General features: G+C 35.8%; 1 protein-coding gene and 4 long non-coding RNA genes across 5 annotated transcripts; 3 read left to right on the top strand and 2 right to left on the bottom strand.

The window, feature by feature from the left end:
* Positions 1–89: 89 nt before the first annotated feature.
* LOC130986570 (uncharacterized) lies at positions 90–726 on the top strand. The gene is made up of 2 exons (XR_009089303.1): positions 90–265; positions 374–726. It is a non-coding gene; the product is annotated as an uncharacterized LOC130986570 (long non-coding RNA).
* A 6904-nt stretch (positions 727–7630) lies between these two features.
* Positions 7631–9148, bottom strand: LOC130986573 (uncharacterized). Its single transcript, XR_009089306.1, has 2 exons — positions 8480–9148; positions 7631–7881 (listed from the first exon to the last, which is right to left on the bottom strand). It is a non-coding gene; the product is annotated as an uncharacterized LOC130986573 (long non-coding RNA).
* Positions 9149–9527: 379 nt separating this feature from the next.
* LOC130986569 (uncharacterized) lies at positions 9528–10163 on the top strand. Its single transcript, XR_009089302.1, has 2 exons — positions 9528–9703; positions 9811–10163. It is a non-coding gene; the product is annotated as an uncharacterized LOC130986569 (long non-coding RNA).
* Positions 9719–10527, bottom strand: LOC130986571 (uncharacterized). The gene is made up of 2 exons (XR_009089304.1): positions 10379–10527; positions 9719–10296 (listed from the first exon to the last, which is right to left on the bottom strand). It is a non-coding gene; the product is annotated as an uncharacterized LOC130986571 (long non-coding RNA).
* A 5639-nt stretch (positions 10528–16166) lies between these two features.
* Positions 16167–24822, top strand: LOC130986564 (uncharacterized). Its single transcript, XM_057910006.1, has 16 exons — positions 16167–16521; positions 16639–16722; positions 16842–16915; positions 17017–17050; positions 17638–17696; positions 18928–19042; positions 19190–19227; positions 19584–19681; positions 19762–19817; positions 21381–21630; positions 21772–21887; positions 22381–22434; positions 22761–22826; positions 23182–23256; positions 23789–23882; positions 24393–24822. Exons 1-15 carry the CDS (start codon positions 16369–16371, stop codon positions 23849–23851), a joined length of 1335 nt encoding a protein of 444 aa, XP_057765989.1. The 5' UTR covers positions 16167–16368; the 3' UTR covers positions 23852–23882; positions 24393–24822.
* Positions 24823–27994: the final 3172 nt, after the last annotated feature.

Here is a 27994-nt window from a genome sequence, read left to right as displayed (position 1 = left end):
GCCTCCGACTTCTCCCAGCCCGTTCGTCTCTCTCACAAACCGCGACACTCCTCTCTCTGACTCAAACCTTCCGGCGACAGCAACGATAGTCACCGCCGTCTCTCCCTCAGATCTCCGACCTCTCTCTCTCTCCAGCCGTGGCCGGGCAGCAGCGGCCGCGCCCTCCTTTTCCGGATCCGGCGCCACCACTGCCCTGCCTCTCTTTCTCCTTTGGCCGACAGCAGCAGCCGTGGTGCTTCTGCCGCCGCGTCGCCACCGGAAATAGGTAAGTTTCTCCCCCTTTTCTCTCTGTCCTTCCCTTTCTCTCTTTTTTTTTTTTTATTTGAAAACTGAAATCCTAAACTCTCTCCTCTCCTCTCTTGTTTTCTGGCAGAACAGGGACTGAGCGCCGCCTGCCGCCGCGCCGTTGCCGGCCGTGAGCAGCCGCCGGCTGTCTCACTCCCTCCCCTGACTCGGACACACAAGGACAGGAGACTCATCCCCCCCAAATTCCAGTCACACGCACAAAAGCAAAAGTAGGGTTTTATTAATCTGGTCTTTCAATCATTCATTTCTTTTTATTAAAACTGATTGTACATGTAATAGATTAGAGAATATAGTAAAATGTGTGCGTGTGTATTATTCTGTTGGTGGCTCTCTGATGGTGATAAGCTGATGTAATTGAAACATTTATAGTCTAAAAGAAGTGGTAATGGATGCGTGTGTTAGCTGCTGTTTTCATTTGAATCAAAGTTTTGAAATTTAACAAATGAATGTATGGAGAAAGTAGGAGGTAACCTTGATAATTTTCTTAACTCACAAAGTTGGATCTGCGAATCAACAATTTAACAATGAATTTGGATCTGAATCTGCTTGATTTCTGGAAGTTGGAAACATAAATATAGTTAAAATGGAGGATTGTATCCCCAAGGAAGAAGAAGAGAATTGATTGGAACACTTACCTCTGCACTTTAAACTTTGTTGGGTGTGTTGAAAAGAGAAGGAAAGAGCGGATGAAATAATAGAAGGAAACTTGGCTTTTGTTTAATTTAATATGGCAGAGGATTAATGATAAGATTTGCTAAGATTATGAGGATTTGATTGTCTGCATAAAGGAGAGTTGGTGGTGTAAGTTGATAGTGAAGTGGAAGAGTAGGTAGATGTGGGAAATTTGGTGGAGAAATTAAATATAATAAAATAAAGTCTTCTGGGTTATACTATGAAAACTGTAATAATTCTTCAGTGTTTGCTTAATAAAAGCTCGTGAAAATGCTTTGATTGCTAAATTAAATAAATATGCAATGCATATAAATTTAATAACTAAATTTACAAATGTTTTTGTAAATCATTTTTGTTGGAATTAAAATAAATTCTTTTTCTCAATCCGGCGTGAATCATCTTAAATCTTAAGTTCAAAATAAATTCTAAATTTAACTCAGGGAAACGGGGTATTACATTCCTCCCTCCTTATAAAAATTCCGTCCTCGGAATTGCATATCTGGTATTCTATCTTGTGATACTAGTCATTCGTTTCATTCATCTCTTTTGTGGCCTTTTCCATCCTGTGATGGTTCCACTACATGACGAGAACAATATTATTGCCTCGTAAAACTTGAATCTTGCGATCAAGTATCTGGACTGATTTCTCATCACAACTTAGGTCCTGGCTAGGATTACTTTATCTTGCTTAATCACATGCTTTCTTAATTGCGAGGTGCTATACGTATTGTATACATCCACAAAGCTTGGTGGCAGAGCCAACTTATAGGCTACAAAGGCCTAACTTATCTAGGATCTCAAAAGGTCCTATATAACGGGGTCGTAACTTGCCCCTATTTCCCGAAACGTATAACTCCCTTTGAGGGAGAGACTTTGAGGAAAAATCGATCCCCAACATTAAATTCTAATTTCGATCGGCGTTTATCGGCGTAAGACTTTTTTTTTTTTTTTTTTTTTTTTTTATGTGGTCGACTTTCTCAATCATCTGTTGGACCAGTTCAGGACCTAACAACATTCTTTCACTCACTTCATCTTAGTAAAGTGGTGAACTACCTTAATTGTTTCCTTCGTCCTAAGTCACCTTCTCAGATTTGACTAGGGAATTCTAATATCAAACTTTTCTCATCATCTTGGTAACTTTCACTTAAAGATTAATGGCACTCCCTTCTGCCATGTAAACTCATTTTCTCATTTCCAAATGATTATTTAATGGGGTTTCTAAGTTTCCATTGTGGTGGCGTTCCAACTTTATTCTTGCTGTAGCTTCTGGCACTTTAGCCAAAGCATTCACTCTCTTAACTTGAGCCTACTAGCCTTGGGGTTGGGTTATACCTTAAGTTTAGTTCTAGTGCTTTCCTTCCATTTCTTTTTTCTTTACCTCCATCTTGAGGTGGTGTACATATCTTGTTTGTGCGTGAACTTTTTCCTTCTCCAATTGTTGTAGTGACTCGGTGGTGAGAATCTCGTTCATTGCTTGTTCCTTCATAATATCTCCTTAGTTTACTAGGGAAATTGAAAATCTCATGCCGCGATTCATTTACGAACTTCTTTACGCATTTCTCATTATTCATTTATAAATGACTTAAATAAGCATTTTAAACTCCATTAAAATGGAATTGATTTAAAACATTTTAATCCTTTTAAAATCCATACTCATAAAGCCTTAACTCATGCTCTATCTCATGTTCTATCTCTTTACTCAACTCTATATTAACTCTCCACTAATCTCAAATCCTTAAGTTCAAGGATAGGTTTCAAGAAAATCATGGTACTAAGTCTCGATTTATCTCTCATATAAGGCTCGTCTAATCTCATTCAACACATAGACAACACAATCACATAAGGCACATAAGAAAACACAATCAAACATTATCAAAACATGCTCTGTTTTTACACTGACTCAGCTTCAAAATCTAACCTGTTCTTACTCCGACACCTCCTGGACTCGAGACTCATACCAAAAGAAAGGTCATCGAGTCTAATTTCATATATAAAAAAAAATAGAGTCAAAAACTCGAAGTATTGTAGGAGATATGACTGTTTTACTACAGTCTACCATATTCGGCAGTTTTGAGCAATCGAAAACTTGGATTTTTGAAAAATAGTAAATGTTGTCAAACTGGGCTCACATTTTGTGGATATCTAGCTAACACAATAAGGTTAATACCATAAAATTTTGGAAAGCTAGATCACACAGGAAGCTACTGAAATGAATGACTCTTTCCCCTGCTCTCTGAAACTCTCGGTAGTAATATGCAGTTTCAGTTTTGTATTTTATAAAAATAGTAAATGAAGTCCAAATGACTTGAAATTTTACCGATGTTCTCAAGACTCATGTAGAGACTTGGTATAAAATTTTCAAAGCTTTTTGACATTGAAAACCCGTCGATCACAGTAGGTCAGTAAGCCTACGAAACTCACCAAAATCTCATCTCAAACTCTTAAAATACTCAACCCAACATTCCTTAAAGGAAACTCATCAAAGCTCATTTTAAACACATATAACACTCACAAACATTCAAGCACATTATAATGCTCATCATACTCAAATCTTGACTCTCTTCTTACATCATAACCTCAAATCTCTAGTAAAACGTTTCAATAAACGCATCATTAAAATTCTCTTCTCATTTTCATGCTCAAAATTACTCAAATACTCAAACACGATCTCATTCATCATATAAATCATTATACACATATAGATTCCCTTTTATCATGTACTAAACTCTAATGAAACTTCATGTATCATCATAAAACTCTTAATAAAACATGACAAACTTTCACATAATGGTCATAAAGCAATTAAACCTCATTTTATCATTCATCGACTTCTCAAAATATGAAAACTCAAAAACTCATATAAACTAAACTAAGTCAAAAATTTTCTTAGCCAACAAAATACTTACTCAAACATAATTATACACTAATATCATGCTCAAATACATATATCTTAAGCCAAAATCACTTTAATAACACATAGGCAAAAAGTCCTAATTTTTATTAAACTAAACTCTTTTGAAAATATCACTAATCATGTATAACCTATTGATCAAATCATAGATCTAACATCCTAGGTTACCAATTAGCACAAATCAACATCATAAAACAAGATCACATATAGATACACATGTATGTCATCTTCTTCCTCAAACTAACACTTTTCATTTTTCACCTCTCAACCTCAAGCTTCAATCTCATCCATCATTAATCATCTGAATCATCTCATAAACTCAAATCCATCATCAATACATCAATTGATCCATAGGATCTCAACATCCCAATTTTAGGTAGACTAACCTAATAGAAAAATCTATATCTCATGGCTAATCATCAAGATATTCATATATATTAACTCAATAATCATCAATCATCATATAACTCAAGCCAATTCAAGAAAACAAACAACAATTTTTTGTAGGGTTTCAAGCCCCTAATTTTCGAAAATTTCATAGAAATAAGTTGGGTGATTTTCTTGCTCAATCATGATCATATACTCACATATAACATCATACAATCTAGATCTATAAAAATAAGAATCACTTACCCAAGATTAAACAAAGATCAAAGTTTTCCTTTCTCACTCTTCAAACCAAACCCCACGGTCCTCTTGAAATCTTCAAGAATTGAAAGGTGTTTATGTTGATTTGGTGGAGGAATTGATCTTGATGTGAACTTGGAAGCTTTGGTGATTAATCTATGGTGATCTTTTGGAGCAAAATCGGAAGAGAGGGAGAGAAATTGAGAGTGGCCGAATGGTGAAGAAAATGAGGAAAATGAAGTGAATTTGTCTTGCTTAGGAAGGATGATTGGAGACCAAACACTATTCACCATTTAATACTTGTCCCCCCTATACACTAATCCCTTCCCTTCATCTTCATACCACACGTCCACTTCAAGTAAGGCTAAGGAAATTAATCACATGCTTATTAGATTAAAATAATCATGTGTGTGTAAGGTTGTGTAGTCTAGAATAAATCATGTATTAAGCTACATTAACAAAATCATAAAAGACTAATTACTAATTAATGCAATGCTACAAAACTCTTGTGACCAATATTTAAAATAAATATGGCACTAATATTAGTGCACTCACTCAATTATAATATTCCTCATCATAGGAAAAATGATTTGAAAATATTTTGTTTGGAAAAATTTTCATAAACCGGCATTCTTTGATTTCTCGGTAAAAATAAACTGCACTTGCTTTGAAAACTTAATTAAAATTCCAAGTGCTAAAGTCATCAAATAAAAATCATAATAACTTGCTCACAATGACATACGTAACAAAACTCACATAATCAATCAGTCACGTAATTTCACATAATATCACGTCAAAGCAGTCGGCAAACACAGACAAACTAGACGTCTCTCCGACCGATTTTTTTTTTTTTTTTTTTTTTTTTTTCAAGGTTTTTCACTCTTTCTTTCTCGACTCTATTTCCAACTCATTATTCCTATTTTCTTAATAGGACAGTCAATCTCTCTGACATCTCAGTATTCTCAATAGTGTTAAGACACTATCTCACAACATAGGGAAAAGTACGGGGTGTTACATGTACTATCAAATTTAGATAAAATTCATGACTTCATGCATAATTTAAAATTCATGTGGCTCATATAAATACACTTAACTCACCAATTAAAACTTATGCACCACATTTATAAAAATTTTCTTTAACTAAGCACATTAAAACACATATATAACGATCAAATCACCTCAGATAAATCAAACCAGTTTTTTATTATTAATGGATGCCGAACCCTAATTATTAATAATTAAGCCCTTAATCAGGGATTAAAAGTCGGGGTATGACATACTATCCACTTTAAAAGAAATTTCGTCACGAAATTTGTACCACAGAAAATAATTCTGGGTACTTCTCATTCATGCTAGAATCGAGTTCCCACATCGCCTTTTCTTGATCATAGTGCTTCCAAAGAACTATTACTAAGGGTATCGATTTATTCCTTAGTACTTTAACTTTCCGATCTAGAATAGATTCGGGTCTCTCCTCATATCAATTGGATTCCTAATTCCAATTTATATACACGAGATTTACTTGAGAATAAGTTCCCTCGTCCTTTTTCGGCGGTTCATTTTGCTCCTACCTCATTCCTAGGGCTTATCTACGGGGTATTTTTTTTTCCAAAGACTAAAATAGTCATCAACCCATTTCTTGTTACCTATCACATGAATAACATTTTCCTATGAATTTATCTTAAAACTATCATAGACCAATTAACTTAAGTCCTCGTACTCGAACACTATATTACGGTCTTAGCTTGAACTCTGAATTTCTATCATAATGAGTGGTCGATATCATTTATAGGACAAAGACTAATAATCTCAACTAATTACAATGAGACACAATTATACGAAGCCATAATTTGGGTAGTATACTACATCGGTAGACTAACACTTCTTGGTCTTATCAAACAAGGGGATCTATTATGACAACTCACGAGTTGCAAGGCTCAAACTCAACACAACATCAAGACAAGGTGTTGTAGAAATTGTTCAAGAGAATCAAAAGATTGACCAGAGGGTATGAAATGATTAACTACAAGGTCGAACAAAATGACCTCGAGTAAGAGCCCATCTGGCTTTTCAATCGAAAGTTGAAACACATGGGTTTTCAACCCAAAAGACGTCTACTGAGATTTGGATCATGTGGACTGGCCAGGTCCAACATCATCACCTCCCAGTCACACGGGAAACATCGTCCCGAACTTGAAGAGCCATGAACATATTATACATAACAAATCATAAGCTCATTATGACAACTAAACTTATCTTAAGGTTCTCTATCCTATTGATCTCAAACCCCAAACCTCTCTTAAGACATATACACACAGACATACGTACACAGGCAAAACACACTATTCTTAAAATCTGTCCTGTAGCAAAAGTCGATTTGATATTCCGTCGCACTTGAACATTTGAACGTAGAGACTATGGTTCAACCTTTGATGCAACGTTTACCTTGAATTCGTCGCGTATCGTCATTCTGTGCTTTTCCTTTACCTCGTACATATCTTTTCAATCCTCTTTGTAGTTCAAAAGAACCATCATTTTCTTAAGGGAGCTGAAACGCTCTAAGTTCTCTTTCATTTTTCTACATCATCACCTTAAGAATCTAGATTGTAGAGATATACTACTAATCTAGTAGTCTATGTTCTTTTAAAATTGTGATCATGCAACTTATAACAATCTATGTTCTCTGGGAAAACATATGTCACTTTTCTATCATTCATCTGATCATAACATCATAGACTGCAAAAATATGCCATGAAAGGCAAAACATTCAACATTCCATCATAACATGCTCTTCACATAAACATATTCATGAAGCATTTTAGAACATTAACATCTTTAAAACGTTGAAACTGCAGTTACCTTTTTTCCTTGATTGAGCACGATGCAATGGAGTGTTGAGCGGTGCCATATGAACCCATGTAAGTCTAAAGAATCAAACTAGACTCGACTCTTTAGAATAAGGTTTCTAGGGCCAGAGCGAACGAACCGCTCTGATACCACTCTGTCACAGCCCACTATCCCAATGACGGGTTAACCGGGGTTATGACTTTGGGTGAACAATAAGAAATGGGATGGACAATTACTTAGCATTAAAGTATATGGAAAGGTCACTCATAGATAAAATGCTAGGATCATATATGATTATTTGGATACTTATAAAACATACACATAAATGAGAACTGATTAAGGTGGGTTACCCAATAACACGTATCCCAACTTCATAACATAAAGTTATCCTAATCAAAGTGTTTTGCAGCGGAAAAACGTGTGAGATATACATATGAAGATGTATACTCAAGGTTATATTTCTTGAAATGTCAAAGGAACACCCGCTCAACATCATTCCATTCCATCAACTGCTCAACCTGCACATTTAGAAATACATGCAGGGCTGAGTATAAAAATACTCAGTGGGCATAGCCGAAAATACAACATGCATACATATATAAATTGAACTGCCATAACAGTAACACACAGGGGTTTTCTTAAATGACCTGCGCTTACTAAAATATTTCTTTCATTTTCATAAAGTCGATCGGCCGATCATTTTCCTTCATATGATCCATATCTGTTCCTTTCTGTCACGCGCCGGGAAGGAGGCCTCCTTACCACGGACGCCAAGACCGGTCGCAAGCGACTCACGGTCTCCATGAGTGTACACGTTAACCCTAGCTAGCGACCTTTGTCTAGCATAGGATCCCAATTGGATTTCCTTTAAAGTTGGCGAACCAACACAGATAGGATACATATAAAAACATAAACATTTTTTTGGCAGTCAATCATTTCATAAACATTTCATTTCATTTCATGAACATTTCATTTTCATTTCATAAGAGTCATTTATCATTTGGGCATAATAATAAACTGAAATTAACAGTTAAAATCATCTCATGCATATATTCGTATAAGAGGCCTACGACACGCAGGGGATCTCTACATACGTATAGTAAAAGTAATGCCCACCTGTATAGGCAAAGCCTGTCGTTTAACCTTATCTCTGAATCGGAATAGCAGTGCTAATCCTTCTGATGCTCGAAGCCTACAAGAAATCTATTCTCAATAGGTCTCCTTGTATCTAATCTTAAGTCATGGTGTAGTGCTTAACATTCTATGATTCACTTAGCCGGGTTTTCAAAATTTAATAAATAAATACTTGAAAATATTTCTCTTGAGTTAAGAACACCAACAATATTCTTACTCATCTTTCTTTAATAATTGGAATTATAATTAAAACCAATTAAATACTTTTATTGCAAGTAAAAATGCAATTTCATGTCATGCTTAGCATATAATAAGTAATTTACTTAAAATATGCACATAATAATAATTTAATATTATTATGAAAACAAATCTTTGAATAAATTAATTAAACTAATTAATAGTCCAATTAATTAATATAAGTGTAGTCCATTTAATTAATAGAAAACAGCCCAAAATTTTTAAATAAATAAAGGCCCAACTATTAATTAAAACTGAGTCCATGTTGAATAAATAAAATTAGCCCAGATTCAATTAAAAGAAAATCGGCCCATAACTTATTTAAATAAACGGAGCCCAATACTCAAGCCCAACACTCTAGTCCTAAAGGAAAAGACTCGGCCCAAATGATTTAATTCGGCCCAAAATAGAAGCCCAAAAACCCCAAGCCCAAACCTAACCCAACTCTCACCCTTTTCTCCCCCTTCAGACGCACACACACACAAACACAAACGCACACACACACAAACACAAACGCAGCAGCACTCAGATGGAAGAACACACACACACGCACGCCAAGAACTCGGTCTCTCTCTCCCTCTTCCAGAAGTAAGCTCGCCGGAGGAGCAGCGGCGACGAGCCGCGCCATCCTCGGCTCTCTCTCAATTGCCCGTTCCTCCCTCTCCCTCGAATCTCCGGCCGCCGCCCGTAGATCAGGCGACGCCGCCTCCGACTTCTCCCAGCCCGTTCGTCTCTCTCACAAACCGCGACACTCCTCTCTCTGACTCAAACCTTCCGGCGACAGCAACGATAGTCACCGCCGTCTCTCCCTCAGATCTCCGACCTCTCTCTCTCTCCAGCCGTGGCCGGGCAGCAGCGGCCGCGCCCTCCTTTTCCGGATCCGGCGCCACCACTGCCCTGCCTCTCTTTCTCCTTTGGCCGACAGCAGCAGCCGTGGTGCTTCTGCCGCCGCGTCGCCACCGGAAATAGGTAAGTTTCTCCCCCTTTTCTCTCTGTCCTTCCCTTTCTCTCTTTTTTTTTTTTATTTGAAAACTGAAATCCTAAACTCTCTCCTCTCCTCTCTTGTTTTCTGGCAGAACAGGGACTGAGCGCCGCCTGCCGCCGCGCCGTTGCCGGCCGTGAGCAGCCGCCGGCTGTCTCACTCCCTCCCCTGACTCGGACACACAAGGACAGGAGACTCATCCCCCCCAAATTCCAGTCACACGCACAAAAGCAAAAGTAGGGTTTTATTAATCTGGTCTTTCAATCATTCATTTCTTTTTATTAAAACTGATTGTACATGTAATAGATTAGAGAATATAGTAAAATGTGTGCGTGTGTATTATTCTGTTGGTGGCTCTCTGATGGTGATAAGCTGATGTAATTGAAACATTTATAGTCTAAAAGAAGTGGTAATGGATGCGTGTGTTAGCTGCTGTTTTCATTTGAATCAAAGTTTTGAAATTTAACAAATGAATGTATGGAGAAAGTAGGAGGTAACCTTGATAATTTTCTTAACTCACAAAGTTGGATCTGCGAATCAACAATTTAACAATGAATTTGGATCTGAATCTGCTTGATTTCTGGAAGTTGGAAACATAAATATAGTTAAAATGGAGGATTGTATCCCCAAGGAAGAAGAAGAGAATTGATTGGAACACTTACCTCTGCACTTTAAACTTTGTTGGGTGTGTTGAAAAGAGAAGGAAAGAGCGGATGAAATAATAGAAGGAAACTTGGCTTTTGTTTAATTTAATATGGCAGAGGATTAATGATAAGATTTGCTAAGATTATGAGGATTTGATTGTCTGCATAAAGGAGAGTTGGTGGTGTAAGTTGATAGTGAAGTGGAAGAGTAGGTAGATGTGGGAAATTTGGTGGAGAAATTAAATATAATAAAATAAAGTCTTCTGGGTTATACTATGAAAACTGTAATAATTCTTCAGTGTTTGCTTAATAAAAGCTCGTGAAAATGCTTTGATTGCTAAATTAAATAAATATGCAATGCATATAAATTTAATAACTAAATTTACAAATGTTTTTGTAAATCATTTTTGTTGGAATTAAAATAAATTCTTTTTCTCAATCCGGCGTGAATCATCTTAAATCTTAAGTTCAAAATAAATTCTAAATTTAACTCAGGGAAACGGGGTATTACAAGTTATATATAGGAAACTTCTTGCCTGCATTTTTTTTCCTGAAATGAGTTTGCCTTCAATTACGCATTCCTCAAGTTGAGTTACTATCAGCTTAGTGTCACTGCTAAGCTCATTAGATGGATTAATATTTGTGAGAAGCGTGATTATGCATCCCTCTTTCAATTTAATTTCATGTTCAACCGAGAATACATGTTCATCGAGGTCCACTTGTCCATCTTCTTTACAAATGCTGTCTGAACTTAGGTAAACCCTTTCTTTGGTAGAGATTAGAGACATGACGTAATCATTGATCGTATCAACCGTTTCATTGGTGGGAGTCACGATAGCTCTATTATTAAATATTTATGGATCAAATGCATTATTCATCACATCATGGTATGTGTTTTCCACTATAGCTGCAATAGGATTTGTTGCATCGCGTATAAAAATATTTTCTGATAATGCAACAACAGATTCTCCATCACCAAGACTTTGTCCGACAGTACCGTCACCTATTTTAAATATCAACTCTGCAAATTCTTTGGTTTCTTTTGCATCCAAAACAGAAGCATTTGACTGAAACCACAATGTACTTTTATCAAATGATTACTCATTTATTTTATTTACAAAGGAAGGCAATTAATCAAACTTAAATAGCAAAATAACTCTTATCCCATTAAAAGGTTATTAAGATTGGAGAAATTCTATTTTTAATGATAAAAATGCTCAATCATATATTTTATCACTCATGCAAAATAAGCATCCTAAAATATATAGTTATCTAATTGCTGGATTAAGATATCTTTATTTATATACCAATTACAACACAAATAAGCATAACATGTATGACCAAGCACATATCACATATCACCTAACGTCGCATTCAACTACTTTATTGTTATTCTAAAAGTACTCTGTAGTCTTCAAATCATAATTAAAAAACTTTAAATTAACAACAAATTAAATCTTACTTTTTTTTGTTTTTGATAAAAATTAAATCTTACTGCATTATAGTCTAATAAAGTACGTACGTAACCTTCGAAAACATATGTTAATGCAAACACTATGCATTACAGTCTAATAAAGTACGAACGTAACCTTCAAAAACAGGAGTAACAACATTTTATTGTATGTCAATAAAAACAGGGCCATGATTTCAAATTAATCGAGCGTTTGTTTAATTTTGCTTACTTTTAATATTTTAATTGCATTAAAACTAAAAGTGCACAAAATCAAGAGATTGAATTTAATGGCTAATTGAAGATGTGTTCTAGCATATATAATTCATCGTCTAATTAGTGTTAAATTTGATTTTATTTTTGTTCAATTATTCTCATACATTAGATATGGAAAATTGTTGATTAAAAATTTAACATCATGATAGGTTAGAATATTTCCGAAAAGAATAGCTGAGGTGATATTGATCAAATGTTAATAATTGAATTTAATTAATGGTTGATTAAAAATAGAATTTATCATGATATGTTTGAATATTTAGAGTTTTAATTCAAGAGGAGTTCTAGCATATATAAGTCATCATCTAATTAGTGTTAAATTTGATTTTATTTTCATTCAATTATCTTTATTTATTAGATATGGAAAATTGTTGATTAAAAATTTAGAAAAAAAATAAGAATGAATGAGAATTGGAAAAAATTAGAATAGAGTGACTATACGATGCCACATATGATAGAATTTATTTTGCTATAATATATATATATATATATATATATATATATATATATATATATATATGAATGAGATCATTTAGATCCCAATGCTTATAATAGATCCCTAGATCCAAATCTTGACCACACATTTATGACATGTGACGCATCAAGATGGTGACACGTGGAAAGGAGTTTCCAAGCATTCCAAGGCAAAATCTGGAGGGGTAAAATTGGAATGTAATTTTTGGATTTAATAATTAAAAAAAATATATTTTTTTAGATTTTCTCAAAATAGATATATTTTAGATGCATATAGTTTCACACAAAGATGCATAAAGTTTTCACATGAAATGCATAACTTTGAACAGAAAAATGCATTTAATTTTTCCAGTTTTGGTATTTTCACCACCCCACCCCATACCACCCCCCAATCCAGCCCACACCACCCCCAACCCTCCCCATTACCACCCCCCAAAAATAGGCATGTTTCACATACATATAAAATCAAACAAAAATGCATAAAGTTTTCACATAAAAATGCATTAAATTATACAAAAAATGCATTTCATTTTAATAAATCTGGTAGTTTCGCCACCCCCACCCCACCCCTGGCCCACCCCCACCCCCACCCACCCCTCACCCCCACCCCCCCACCCCCAATTTTTTTTTTCAAAAAATGATTTTCTGATTGCTGGCCCACCCCCACCCCCACCCCCCCAATTTTTTTTTAAAAAAACTGATTTTCAAAAAAAAAAAAAATTTGGGGGTGGGGTGGGGGGGTCAGTGGTAAGAAAATCAGTTTTTGAGAAAATAAAAAAAATAAATTTTTTTTTGTGGGATGGGTGGGTGGGGGTAGGGGTGGGTCAGTGGTCAGAGAATCAGTTTAAAAAAAAAAAAATTGGGGGGGTGGGTGGGGGTGGGGTGGGGTTCAGGGGTGTGGGGGGTGGGGTGAAATCTTATGCATTTTTATATGAAACTTTATGCATTTTTATATGAAAGTTCATGCATTTTCGTATGAAACTTTATGCATCTAAAATATACCTATTTTGAGAAAATCTATTTTTTTTTTTATTTCGAAAATTACATTCCAATTTTACCCCTCTCCAGATTTTGCCTTGAAATGCCTTGCCACGTGTCACCATCTTGATGCGCCACATGTCATAAATGTGTGGTATCTACGGATCTATTATAAGCATAGGGATCCACCGGAACCCAACCCTATATATATATATATATATATATATATATATATATATATATATATATTATATAGATTAATATTTTTTTTAGATGGTAAAAAATTAGTATTTCAAATGTATTTGATAATAAAGTAAATAAGTAATTAGATATTTTCTTGCTTATATTTATTTCATATAAAGAAATTGATCAACTTAATTGGGACGATCCAAAAATGAATATTGATTTAATTAGTTGAGACGAAAGAAATAATTGATTCATGTGTAAAGATAATAAAATACTAACATTTAAAATATTTATATGTTATGTAACAAATAATCTTGTAGTAATTCGTGTAATGCAGATCCATTACGAGAATAATTTTTGACGCACAATTCGACATTCTAGAAAATCATTAGTTGAATTTTATAATGCTCAAAGCATTTTGTTTTATTGCATTACTGTGATATCACAACTCGGGAGATATATATATATATATTTTTTTGTGTGTTGGGTTAAATGCATATAATATCACCAACTTTGACTGAAATCCAAATTTAGCACGAACTTAAAAAGTTTCAATTTATATGGGCAACTTTACTCCGTGTTCAATTTTAGCACTGATTTGTACTCCAATAATGTTAAAAAAACCATGTGGCAATGGCGTGTCTTCCAAATGACGTGTGGAAATTTGTAATTTAAAAAAGTCCAATTTAAATGTGTAACTTTACTCCGTGTTCAATTTTAGCACCGATTTTTTTTCCCCAAATTTAAATGTGTAACTTTACTCAGTGTCCAATTTTTGCACCGATTTGTTCTTCGGCGGTCGCCTACTTCCCATAATCTCCGGCCGCCACGTCGCGGCTACGAGCCCGACGAAGATTACAGAAGATTTTAAAACTACAAAACCCACAAGATTTTAAACCCCTTCTCTTGGGCGGCGCGACTTGAAGACTAGAGAGAGAGAATGACGAGAGAGGAGGGCACGACACAAAAGTGGTGCTGTCCGACGAGAGGAGAGGAAAAAGTGGCGGCGATTCTCGTCGTTCGCCCTGAGAAGAGAGGGCAGTAGTCGTGGGTTCTCCTGCATTTGTTGTTGCTGCATCGGAGGGGGGCGATGGCGGTTGATGAGGGAGACGAAGATCATGTTTTCTGTGAGTGTCTGTGTCGATGAAGGGCGAAGAAATAGAGAGAGATAATGGAGATGAGTCAGGGCGCGAGGGGCGGCGACGACCAATTGTTGCTGTTAGCCGGACGTTTGAGAAGGCGACGACTAGGGTTCGATTTTGAGAGAGAGAGAAAGAAAGATAGTCATGTGAGATGGAAAAAATAGGGGAGAGGAGGAGCCGCGGCGTGGCTGCCGATGGCGGCCCTTGCGGGGTTTGAGGGAGGTAAGAGGCGGCGAGGAGAAAGAAGGAGGTGTGAGGTTTTTGGAGTTAGTGAGAGAGAGAATCAAATGTGTGTGAGAGAAAGCTTGTAATATAATGCAACATTTTGCTCGTCGGCCGAAAAATACTAAAGCTTGTGCCGACAAGCCACGTCAATGACACGCAAGATTGAATTTGGGAAAACAAAAAATGGTGCTAAAATTGAATATGGAGTAAAGTTACCCATATGAATTGAAACCTTTTAAGTTTATGTTCAATTTGGATTTCGATCAAAGTTGGTGATATTTCATGCATTTAACCATTTTTTTTAGAATTATAAGAGGTATCAATTATATAATCAAATAAGTTACCCGCATGCAAGCGTCCGTCCTTCTACACCACACAAATATGGAAAACTACACCACACATAGGCGGGATCACTATTCAAGATCTCTCACAAATGAGAGGTTTGGGTATCTCATCTTTACCACTTGAGGTAGGCTTCATTGACCTCGACAGATATGTCTTAATTCGTGTAATGTAGATCCAATGCGAGAATAATTTTTGATGCACAATTCGAGATGCTAGAAAATCATTAATTGCATTCTATAATACTGAAAGTATTTTGTTTTATTGCATTACTGTGATATCAAAACTCGGGAGATATGACCAATGAGGTTTTGCTCTAGTGGCAAAGCTGAGGCACTCAAAGACTCTCTTTTGTGAGAGGTCTTGGATTCAATCTCACCTGCATGAGGTGGTATTTTTTCACCTTGGAGTGGTGTTGTATTACAATCTGCGTGCGAGGTGATGTTGTATTATTATCTGCGTGCGATGTAATTATTTGCGTTCGTGTTGAGGTCTCGCTTGCGTGCGAGTTGCATAATTGATTATATTCAACTACTTTCGGTAATTCTAATTAAAAAAAGAACTCTGGTAATTCTAATTCAGAAAAAAAGAACTCGGAAGATATGTTTTAATTACGAAAGATTCTAGTCAATTTTGGACCTCAAAATATTTAATCAATTTTATAAAATTAAAATTATTTTAAAAATAAATTGATTAGAATTATAAATCAAATAAACGATAAACTACTCCTACAATCAAACTTGTTAGAATTTTTTTCTTGAGTTGGGTATTAAACCGAGAACGAGAATCCAACGTTCTTACGTCACCTTCTTCAGCAGTTGGTAGCAGCAGCACACGTAATTCCTCGTTCAAGTCGAAACAAAAACAACAAAATTAAAAAAGCACGAACGAAATCCAGAAACACACAACGCATACAATCATTCCGGAAAAGAGAAATGAAGAAAGATAAAGGAGTCGCAATCGAAAACCCTAAAGAAGAAGTGGAAGATGAAGAGGGAGATGATTTTGATCATCGATATCAAAACGCGCAATCAGCCGCTCTACCATTCTCTACTCGCAACGCTTCTTCTAAATATGATTTTGTTAAGGTTTACACATAGGATCAAAAATAATCTTCATTTTTTTCTTCTTCTTTTTTTTTCTGCATATTCTGTTGTCAAATTGTCAACACTGGTTCAATTATTTACGTTTTTATTTTAATTCAGGTGAAGGTATGGTTGGGCGACAATGCTGACCACTATTACGTGCTCTCCCGCTTTTTGCTTAGCAGAATGTTGACTGTCACCAAGGTAAAAACCCCCTGCACTTTTTGTTTTTACTATTTGGTCATCTTATTTGAGTGTTCCTGGTTGTTTTGATAAATTAAACCAATTTGTAATTATGGTGTTCTATTTGATCTTGATTGCAGATTCCTAATCACGTGGCTATTAAGATTGCGCTTGAGCTAAAAAAGCTGCTTATAGATAATAGCCTTCTAGACGTGTATGTTCTGCCACCACATTGACGTCTGTTTTTACTCAACCTTTGTTTGGAATGTTAATTCCTTTTCTACAGTGTTCACTAACTAGATAATTGTATTGCAGCTCGCAGTCCGACCTTGAAGCTAACTTATTTAAGGTGGGGTCATTCACTATCTTTGGTTTTTGGTATTTATGTCAAAAAGGAAACTTTTTGACAAACAATTATGCATGTCTTGGAATACCATTAATCGTTCTTGTTAGTGAGATAAAATTTCTAAGTTGTAATTGGTATGTATTATATCTGCTTGCATAGATATCGCCTTTTAAGCAGTTTTGTAAGCTCATAGGCAATAATAAATCTTAGCCATATTGGATTACCTCTTATTAATTTACTGGGGTTGAATGACTTTGCTGTCTTGATTGGTGCCTTCAGACTGCAACCTTAAAGTTCTAGAATCTAGAGTACCATTTGTCATTTTGTATGGTTGTCTTCTGTCTACATATTGTTTGTATGGATGCCAAAGTCCTTAATGACCAAACATAATACTGGAACGTGACTTCTATTTTCTTAAATGAACTATCAAGAAATGTATCTCCTTCAACTAGAGAATCTCCTGGACTGTTTTTTCATGTTTTATTATGTTCTTAGATCTTCTCATTGTGTTGTCTTGTATTACTTGCAATGTCTATGGAGGCTTATACACATGATTACATGGTTCAATAATTTTTCTCTCACACCCTTAGCTTATGGAGCGGCGAGGTTATGGACAAGAGTATATAAACCGATACAAAATGATGACTAGGTCAGTTACTTCTTCATCTTTGTTTTATATTGATATTGAGTAGATGCTCAATTTGATAATTGAGAATCTCAGACCAGCAGTTTAGTCATTTTATGTAATAATCGTTTTGCACAATGTTTGCTGGTACTTTGGGTGCTCTATGAGAAATTTATTGGTAAAGGTGTTTTGTGAATGACATTGGGGATTGAGTAGGGTTCAAAATTGTTGTTTGCTTATTTGAGTAAGTGAGAAGGGTTATTTTTTTGTTTTCCCCGAAGGGGGCTTGGGTAAGTGAGAAGTTAATGTCATGTATTTTCATGAAAAAAGTATCTGGGGTGAATATTTCCTTACACACACACACACACCAATGTTGTGAAAAGCTTAAGGCGGGATTGAGGTGTTTTGCCTTGACGAGGCGAGGCGGTAAGCCTCGAGGCAGGTTGAGGCGTAAGAAGCCTCAGACCAAGCAAAACAAAAAAAAATCATAATAAAATATCTAAATCATGAGTTTATAAGTTTTAAAATAATCAAAATAAAAGCTGAAAAGAGTTCATGAGTTTATAAGTCTTAAATTTTGGAACTGAACCAAGAGAGGCGTGAGAAAGCTGCTGTGAAAATGAGGAGATGGACGCTGGCTGCTGCTCATTTCTCTTGACTTGTCATGCAAAGTTATTATTCATTGATACTTGAATATATAATTAGGGTTATTTGAGTGGGTGCATTTTGATTACAAAATTGTGGCTGACTTTAATAAAATTGTGGCTGACAACAAAATTGCAATTAAAGAAAAAGATAGCTTAATAAAGATATCATCACCGCGGCACCGCCTCATACTAGCCTCTCTAACCGCCTTACTGCCTCATAGCCTTGAGGCGGCGCCTCAATAAGAAAAGGCTTTCAGTATTAAAAGATCAATAAAAGCGCAATTTTGAAGCGGATTGTTTGATGCCTCGCCTTGAGGTGCGCCTCAAGGCGGCTGCCTTAAGCGATTTTCACAACATTGACACACACACATGTCCAAACACATACATGCTTCACTTTGTTTTGTTATGTAAAGATGACTAAAGGTTTGGAAATGTTCACTTCGCGTGATGCACCTACAAAACGCATTGTTTTCCCCCTAGGTTGAAATGGAATATCAGATTTAACCAATTTAAAGCTACTTGATCATCCCATATTTGAGGATTAAAATGATATATTAACTGATACTTTGTCTTACTATGCTTTTAATATAATTTTCTTTGTCTATAAGATTTCATCATCAAAGAGTACCGCTGGTCATTCTTGTGTGTGGAACTGCATGTGTTGGAAAATCTACTATCGCTACTCAACTTGCACAGAGGCTAAATTTGCCAAATGTGTTGCAGGTGAGATTCTCCTCCACAAAAAAACTCTTGCTGCTGGCTTTTTTTCTCTGTTTTAATTAATTATTATTTATTTATTTTGGTTTCTCCCTTGTTGTTTGGTAATTCTCAGACTAACTCTTAATACTTTTATATTGTGTCAATGTACAGACAGATATGGTGTACGAGTTACTACGCACAGCAACAGAGTATGCACCTCCTTGGCCTATTATTTCCTTTGTTAACAGTTTCTGGAAGTTGTCATTAAAAACTGGATTCCATCCGACAGACTTAGTGAATTAGTGTCCAAGTTGTTCAGTCTTAGTTACTGTTCACTGATGCTAAAAATCAATCCAACAAGGCTGGAAATAGTTAATGTATGGGTCAGTAGAGAGTTTGCTAAATTGCTTTTAAGAAGTTTGTGCTTATCCAGTTGCAGATGATCCAATCTATACTTTACCAATGCATTAATTGTCATTTTGAATTAAATTGATAAATCTTGCCTGTGTGATGATAAAGGGCTTAATATGGAATGCTGCATGATGTGCCTACTCTTTCATTTCAGTGCGCCATTAACATCTTCCCCAGTATGGGCACGAGATTTCAGCTCATCTGAGGAGTTGATAACTGAATTTTGCAGAGAGTGCCGAATTGTCCGTAAAGGTATTGTAATAGCTTCAGTAGTTTCCCCTGATGCATCTGAAGTTATAGTATGAATCTTGTATAATTTGTGTTCCGAATAGGTTTGGCTGGTGATTTGAAGAAAGCAATGAAGGATGGGAAACCAATTATTATTGAAGTAATTTTCCAGCTACCCTGCTTTGCAAATCTCTGATTTGCATGCTTACTTGCCTTTTCCTTTTGATTATTTTCTATACTGAATCTTAGATCATTGACAATTATCTTAATTATGCGAGACTGTTGAAAGGGTTGTACCTAAAAGCACAGAGTTTATTACATTAAGAATCATATATTGAGGAATCTGATTGTACACATGGTAAGGATATCGAAAAACCAGGAGTAGAGGAATCTTGCCTTTTCTTCACTACGATAAATGCTTAATTTCTGTTTTTTCTGGTGAAAACGGACTATTAATTTTTACTACTATGCAGTATATTAGGGAACACAATATGTATCGGCTTCTGTGGATAAAATTAAAACCATATTAAGCCTTTTTTATAATTCAAGCACTAAAAGATTGGACCATAGTCACCGTACATGAATATTCTTATGTTCTGATACTGGCGGATGTGATTATCAGACCTTACCACGAAGCTTGATTTTTTTTTGCTCACTTTTATCATTTCAATTGCATGCAAAGCACTTAGGCAGTTTTCCACGAGTACATCTTCATGCAATTGTTTAGGGACCTATTCTAGTTTGCTTTAACCTGCAATAAGATAATGAAGAACTAATTATGGATTTATGGTCTAAATATACACATGACCTATTTTAGGACTAGGTTTAAATTGCTGACTTTACATAATAATTACTATCAGTGTGCATAATTTTCTAACCAGTAAATAGCACTTTAGTCACACATGGATTCATGCTTGAATATAGTTTAGTGTTGTTCACAATAACGGAGACTCTTAATTTTGCCAGGGCTACCAATTTTTCGTATGTGCAGTCCAATGAAGCCTTTTAATTGCTCCAAAACACCTCTATTATGTAGCCGATTCATGAATTTTTGGTAGAACAGAAAAAATCTAATCTAATGAAGCAAGTAAGAATGCATACATACTGTGGTATATGACATAATGGATACTTGAAATTGAGCATACTCTTTTCTAGTTGAGGAGGGGTTTATGAACTTGACTTGAGACATTCAGTTAAAGATAGAAAGCATAAATGAAGTCAAAGAACGGTCCAAGGGGACATGCAGGGAATTCCTGCTGTAGCTGCAATATTTGGATGAAGCAAACTTTTTGTTCTCTCTTTTGCCTGCCTCTGTTACATTCATAACTTCATCATGCGTGTCTTATTTTTAAGAAAAATAAGAATAATCTATAGAAATGGAGAAGATATATGAGGTAAACATTTTAGAAAGATTAGGTGAAAAGAAAATTACATGCTCTAAGATAGGTGAAAAGAAGAAATGGTAGTTAAAAGAAGAAGGGTTAAAGAAAAAAATACTAGATGGTTATACGTTTAATTGTTTAAAACTGTAGCATTTGTGTTTGAGATGAAGAGTACAACAAGGTTGAAGCATCTGTCTGTATATAGAGGAATTCCATTATAACATATTAGGCTTCTTTCTCCCCTATTTTCAGAAATTGATCCTGAGGATTTGTATTCTTGTAGAGGTGGAGCCTGTTAACATACACCCTCATGGTTATGTATTTTTTTTAAAAAATTACAGGGCATACATTTGGACCCGAGTATATACTTAATGGATGATGAAAACAAATTATCAACCACCTCCCAAGCAAAAGATGGAGAAAAAGCCTCGGGCCAAATTAAAAATGGAAGCTCAGCTGAGAAAAGATCTACTAACAATGACAATTCTGGCACTCAGATTGCCAGGTCAGACGAAGTAACATCAGGTGTGGATATGGTTTCGGGTGCTATGGAACATGTGAATATAAGCAGTAGTGCCCCTGAATGTCAAGGTGACAATTGTTGCATTTTGTGATCTTGACTTTTAAATTTCTGATTTGGTTACTGATACTGTATTTTCTTCGAGAAGATTTTCTCACTTGCTTGCACTAATTTTTCTGAGTGAAACTTAAAACTTTTAACTATCTTCACAGGCAAAATGGTGAAAGATGCTGAACTCATCCAACCTCCTGCAGTCAATAAAGAAAAGTCTGGACCTGAACCCATTATTATTCCTATAATCCTGAAGATGGCTGAATTTGATCATAAGGTGTCTCAAGTTACTTATTGTTTTGATCGTTTTCCTTGTTACCACAACGAGAGCCTGCTTGAGATAGCTCAAAAGATAAACCCTATATTGTGACCTCAAGACTTGAGAGAACCCCAGGCAAGAATAAGTAAAAATTTAATGATGGGCAAGTCCTTATTAGGCATGCCTGGGAATGTAAGATTGAGCAAACAGCCAAACACCGTACAAGAAATGCAATCTTAAAATGTTGAAGTGAAATTGGTTAATGAAGGGAGAGAGCTAGTTAGGGACTATGAGTTGGATCTATCATGCAGTCATTTTTTGTAACAATTTTGTTTCACTGGATTTGGTGATCGGAACTTATAAATAACTTTTTTAGCAAAACATTGTGTCAATTGCTTAGAGATCGACTTTATCTTGATGTGTTGATGAATCATAAAAACTATGCTATTGTATTCAAAACAACATTTTTCCTTTTGGACGTTTTCCTAAATTGGTCATCTGATTTGTACAGGCTTTGCTGGAGGAGTGGTTATCTACTCGTACCATGGAAAAATTCCCAGTACAGGTTATATATTGACAATTAAAATAGTCATTTCACAAACTAAATCAATGAGCCTAATTCTTTTTCCTTATTGAAGAATTTAATCTGGTGTATAGATATATTAGTTCAGGAATTATTTACACATTGCCTGCACGTTTAATTGCTGTAGTCTGAGTTTGTATAAAGTCTTGAATTTTTATCCCACCGTGTTCTATAAGCTTGTAATACCAGACTTAAATTTTACATTGGCTTTTCAATACATAATAGCTATATGATATCTTTCTATTCCTGCTTCCGGATTCATTCCTTACAATAAGTATTTGGCAATCATAATCTACATGTTTTTCCAGGACAAGGATAAGTTGATTGCCAACTTGAAAACAATCCAGGACTACCTCTGTTCATTTAAGTCCCAGGTACTGTCATTTGAAACCATTGCCAGAGGATTCAAATGCTAAATTCATTAATTAAAGACACTTCAAGTGTTGATATGCTTTTTTTAGCCATTTGAATGTGTGTGTGTGTGTGTCAACTTTGGTCTATCCTCTCTTGGTTATTCTTTATTTTGTAATAATTCAGTTGGATAAAAACTTTTGATCCTGCAAAGGAACACTTTTTCTAATCCTTTTCGGGTAGGGTGATGTTAGATGGGTTTTGAATGCGCTCTCAAGTTTACTTTCAAGCAGCTAATTTTATTTGATGAATTACACCATGCAGCACACATATACTGCATATTAGATGCTCATAGACTTCTTGAAAACTTGTGAGCAGGGCTATTCAGTTGTCAATATATCAGCTACAGCTTTCCCTCAGACTTTGGATTGGCTGCATAGTTACCTTCTTCAGGTAATAGATATTCTTCTGAGATTTTGGTGCCGTCCCTGCCGTTTTGTCATTTCATTTTCTTGTTCCCTCTCTGACTTTCTATAGCTCAGGAGGATGGAAGGTGATTATGAACACGTAAGACTTAAATAGGAACATCATTAATGACTTGTTACACTTACAGATATCTCATTCGACTTTGTAGAGGGATATAGAGAGATGACATTCATATTGTAAAGGAAGACTAACAGACAACTTATGGAAAATCTGATGTTGACGTACATTTCACTTTGCAGTATTTTAAAGCTCATCTTGTAGCAGATTTATACCTATATTACATATAAACATTGTAAGCTAAGACTATTGTAAATAGTATGAATAAATAATACATCCATTAATGGTAGCAATGCTTTCTGTATTCTTTGTATCTTTCTAAATTACCAGGTCCCAGTTGAGAGGAAGGAATGATTTTAATCTTTTCTAGTTCAGTGGTCACATGTATGTCACATTGGTTCAGTCATATATGCTTGTTCTGATTCTTTTTCTCTGCATATAGTGCATTGAGCAAGGTACAACTTCAGTTTCTGCTAAGAGTACTGGTCAGACTGTGGGAAATTAGGTCAAAAATATCATAGCTTGGTGGATTGAAGGTATGCTTTCTCACATCAGTTACCTCGTTAAAATTTATGTTTTCCCTGTAAACATCATGGCATGCATCTATCTGATGGAATAAACATGATTAGACACACCGCTATTGAGCATGCAAACTGAGACTCTCTTGGTTGATGGTCCCATAGAAAATGTTTAATCAGAGGACTTTAAGCTGAACTTTGTTTAAAGATTACATTCAGAAGTAAAGCACTTTTTTTCAACATGTCAATGTTGGGCAGTTGATTGGCTCAAGAGTTTCTCTCGGTCACTTCCTGCTTCAAGATATGCAAAATTAATGTGCATTCAACTATGAATTATTTTTGGTGATGGGTAGCCTAATTTGGTAAATCTGTTCTTAGATTGTTGCTTAAACAACTTGTAGCAACACTACGTGTGAGCATTGCAACTGGGCAGGTCAATCAACCTGGACCCATTTGGCATGAATTAAACCTTTAGATTGTTTTCAGCTTGTTTTGAGATTCGTTTACTTGAATTTTCCACACAAACAGAATTTGCAGTGCATCCTAGGGGTGATGAAGACTAGGTATCGGTGGTTCCACTTGATGCGAACTGTCATATACCAACTCCAGGGACAAGTTGTAGTCGAGGATGATCTTTGATGTAAAATTACCATGAACATTAAGAAGGATGCAGCTTTCTGGTGATGGTCGATTGAGGCATGGATCGTTATTATTGCAAACAAGGGATGCCTCCATTCAACCGCCACAGCCAGAGATGATAGCGGGTATAGTTCTTGTTATTTGCATCGCCATCTCCACCTGTATCATGCCGTTACATATAACTTTAATTCTATTGTACTCACTATTACGAGCACACTTTTAATTGGGCTCTGATGTTGGGAAGGGTTCTGAGTATTTCAACTATGTCAACTGCTAATTAGAGAAAAGATAAAAAGAAGAACCTTTTGTTTTGTATAAATTGATCTTATTCCATTCTAATTCCTTCTTCATACATCCCATGGAAAATAAAATATTGAATTTGATAGATCGCTTTCTAAAAATCCTGGCTTTCGTATTTTAGAAGACCCTTTTGATAACTTATGTTGTGTGGAACATATATCAATGTCTACCACGATAACCGATCGCAAATAACTCTCAAGGCAGTCAAGCTCGAGCAACAAACATAGCTCAAATTCGCCGTCAGCAACCATCTCAATGTCATATAATGTGTTGGAATTTGTCAATCTCAATAAATGTAAATCACCCAATGTTAGTTCAATTGCGATATTTCTTGTTCGGAGAGCGAAATTATAATTGATCTCAATGTCAAATAAGCGCTGTATCTTTGTAATCATATTCTTCGACACCAAGATAATCCCTTTGCTGGCCAATTTTTCGTGTAAAATATTTTCCAACAACCTTTGGCATGAATTTGTCTTGAGGCAGTTCGATTAAAATTCATGTGGCAGGTATGAGACTTCATCAACTTAATCACTTTCGATGCATTTTAAACGGCTCGCAGCTTAAACGAACAATCGTTACCATGCTTGCAAACAAACTCCAAATATGTCTTGCTCGATCGATCCATCATGTAGTTTATGTGATTCTCCATATGGTACAATCTCACATCAATTGCCAAGCCAACTTTCGTCCGGAAAGTAATATCACACTTTCTAGTGCACTAGGTTCTACCCAATCTAATGGTAGCGCACTGTCAATATCAAGGAATGAAATCACCCAATTACGTAGCTCAACTTTGCCACGAGGCTTGACACCGGACTGATGCTCTGATGAGAAGTTGCGATGTCCTGGCTGTATCCGAGTACAAAATTCAGTTGTCACTGAATCCAATATCTCCCTGCGCCGTCTCTCGTCTTCTTTCTCATTCGAAGACTTGGGTTCTTCTTCATGCGACGATGGATCGTCGTAGCGGTCATCACTATTTCTACTTACATCTATTTTGAGAGGCAACACTGTAGCTGCACATTGCTTGTCTTTCTCGATCACGTACAAAACAAGGTACTTTTTTGAAGTAGTATGTTCAAATATGAATCAGTCTTTAACGCAGCCTTTATTTTTCTTCCTTCGTAGGTCGTCGATGTGTAGAAAAATATATAATCAGATCGACCATTATCGTCTACTTGTTCATAAACATCTTGGATCAAACTAGACCGACTAAGATTTTTCACAACCATGTACACAAATAATGTAACTCCAAAACATGTACTAATAAGTTATATAAATAATATAAGAAACTATTCAGAATAAACAAAATTGAAACTGCGCACACATAAACATACTTTATGCATAGTTTCGTGCATAATTCTTTTTTAATGTTCCAACGTTTTCTTTTCTCTAAACGTTAAAATACTAGTCCAAAAAGTTTTAAACATCAATTGAACATATTTAATTGAAATAGTGTATGACGGTGCATTTATGGAACAGTAACTGTGTACAGAAGAATATAAGAAAAAATTGAATATTTCACATATCTCTCGTAATTCATGACTTGCGATGATTTTTTCTTCCAAATTTCTAGTAACCCTACATGAATCGTGAAGGTTTTCTTGCTTATTTTTCAAATCTACAATAAATAAATTGAAATTGTTGGTATACATTTATTTTCTCTTTATTAATTACACATATTTAATTGCTTGTGCTTTTTTTTTTCCCTCGCATAAAATCATAAATTTTTGGACAAAATTGCGTGTGAATTTACACTAATTCTGTAATGCTTTTGGACCATAATCATATTCATATTTGCATTAATGCTTGTTTACATAAATCATAAAGTTTGAAATGTCTTATCAAAGTCACGTAAAATCATAGAATTTTAAAGGTTTTGAAGTCGGCGTGAGTAGGGTTGGTGAACCAGTTCCGGGTTAAAATCGTAACCGAACCGGTAAAAATTGATTATCGATTAACCGATAATCGATTTTTCCTGTTCAGTTATCGGTTATGGTATTTTTCGTTAACCGGTTAATCGGTCGGTTAAACTGAATTAACCGGTTTACTATTAAATTAATTAATTTATTTATATTTTAATATATTAGAATTTAGAAAATAACAGGATACCAAATTAAAATTAGTCTAGGGTACTAGGGTAGATTTCACTTCACTTTTGCAAAATTGTAAGCCTGCCTTGCTGAACTTGGTTCGAACACCATCACCGCCGAATCTAGGCCAACCACCTTGATGGAGGAGACGGCAACGGTGGCTTGGGGCTCGCCGGTGTGCAGCACCCGACCATCTGCCGCCGGTTGCGTCATGTGGCGTCGTGGCTTCGAGCCGACACCCGCCGCACCTTTGTTACAATCCTGCCAAGGCAGGCATGGCCGCGGGCACGGGAGGCACGGCGTGGTGGCGGCAAGACCGTGCGGTGCTCTCCGGTGTAAGAGGCATCGCACCGGTGGAGTCGCGCGCGGTGAACACGCCGCTGCTTCCTCCTCTGAAGCGCATATCTTCAACTCGGGCTTGGACGCCAACGCACCGACGACCGGCGGGATCCGTCCGACGAGGACGCGTGACGTCGGCGGCATTGCAGACTCTGGCAGCGGTGGCGGGCTAACGGGAAATGCGGCTGCTGCTGCTAAAACTTTTGAAAACCCTAACTGCAAAAAGATGTTGTCAATTTGTTGAGATTTGTTGAGATTAATCCAGTCTGGTTAATCGGATTAAAAATCGGTTCGATTTTTGGTTATCACTTTGGCTGTTAATTGGTTCCGGTTAATCGGTTCGATTATAATCGAACTGATTACCAGCTATAGGCGTGAGTTTATATGTACAATGAATTATATATATTTTTTTAAATCATAAATAAATAAAATATCAACATTATACACTTTTTGACTTGTCATAAGGGTATTAAGTATTTTTATATTTCCAAAATAGTTACATTATGAGTGATGATAATAAACTTATGCACTTTATAAAATTGGTTATTCCTACATATTACCACATGCTTTTTTATTTTAAATCCATTTAAATTGTATTATTAATAATTGGATAAACTGTTTTAAAATACAATTGATGCAAACTCTTCAGACTTTAGCTTATGAAGTTCCTTGGGTTTAAATTCAATTTCTTTTCTTTTCTTTTCTTTCATTAATATTAATTAATTTGGGCTCAAATGATACACTAATATAATTAAC

This window comes from Salvia miltiorrhiza, chromosome 5 (assembly GCF_028751815.1).
Source record: "Salvia miltiorrhiza cultivar Shanhuang (shh) chromosome 5, IMPLAD_Smil_shh, whole genome shotgun sequence".
Classification (NCBI taxonomy): Eukaryota; Viridiplantae; Streptophyta; class Magnoliopsida; order Lamiales; family Lamiaceae; genus Salvia; species Salvia miltiorrhiza.
Note: the sequence above shows the minus strand (reverse complement) of the source record. Positions and strands in the feature narration are given on the sequence as shown.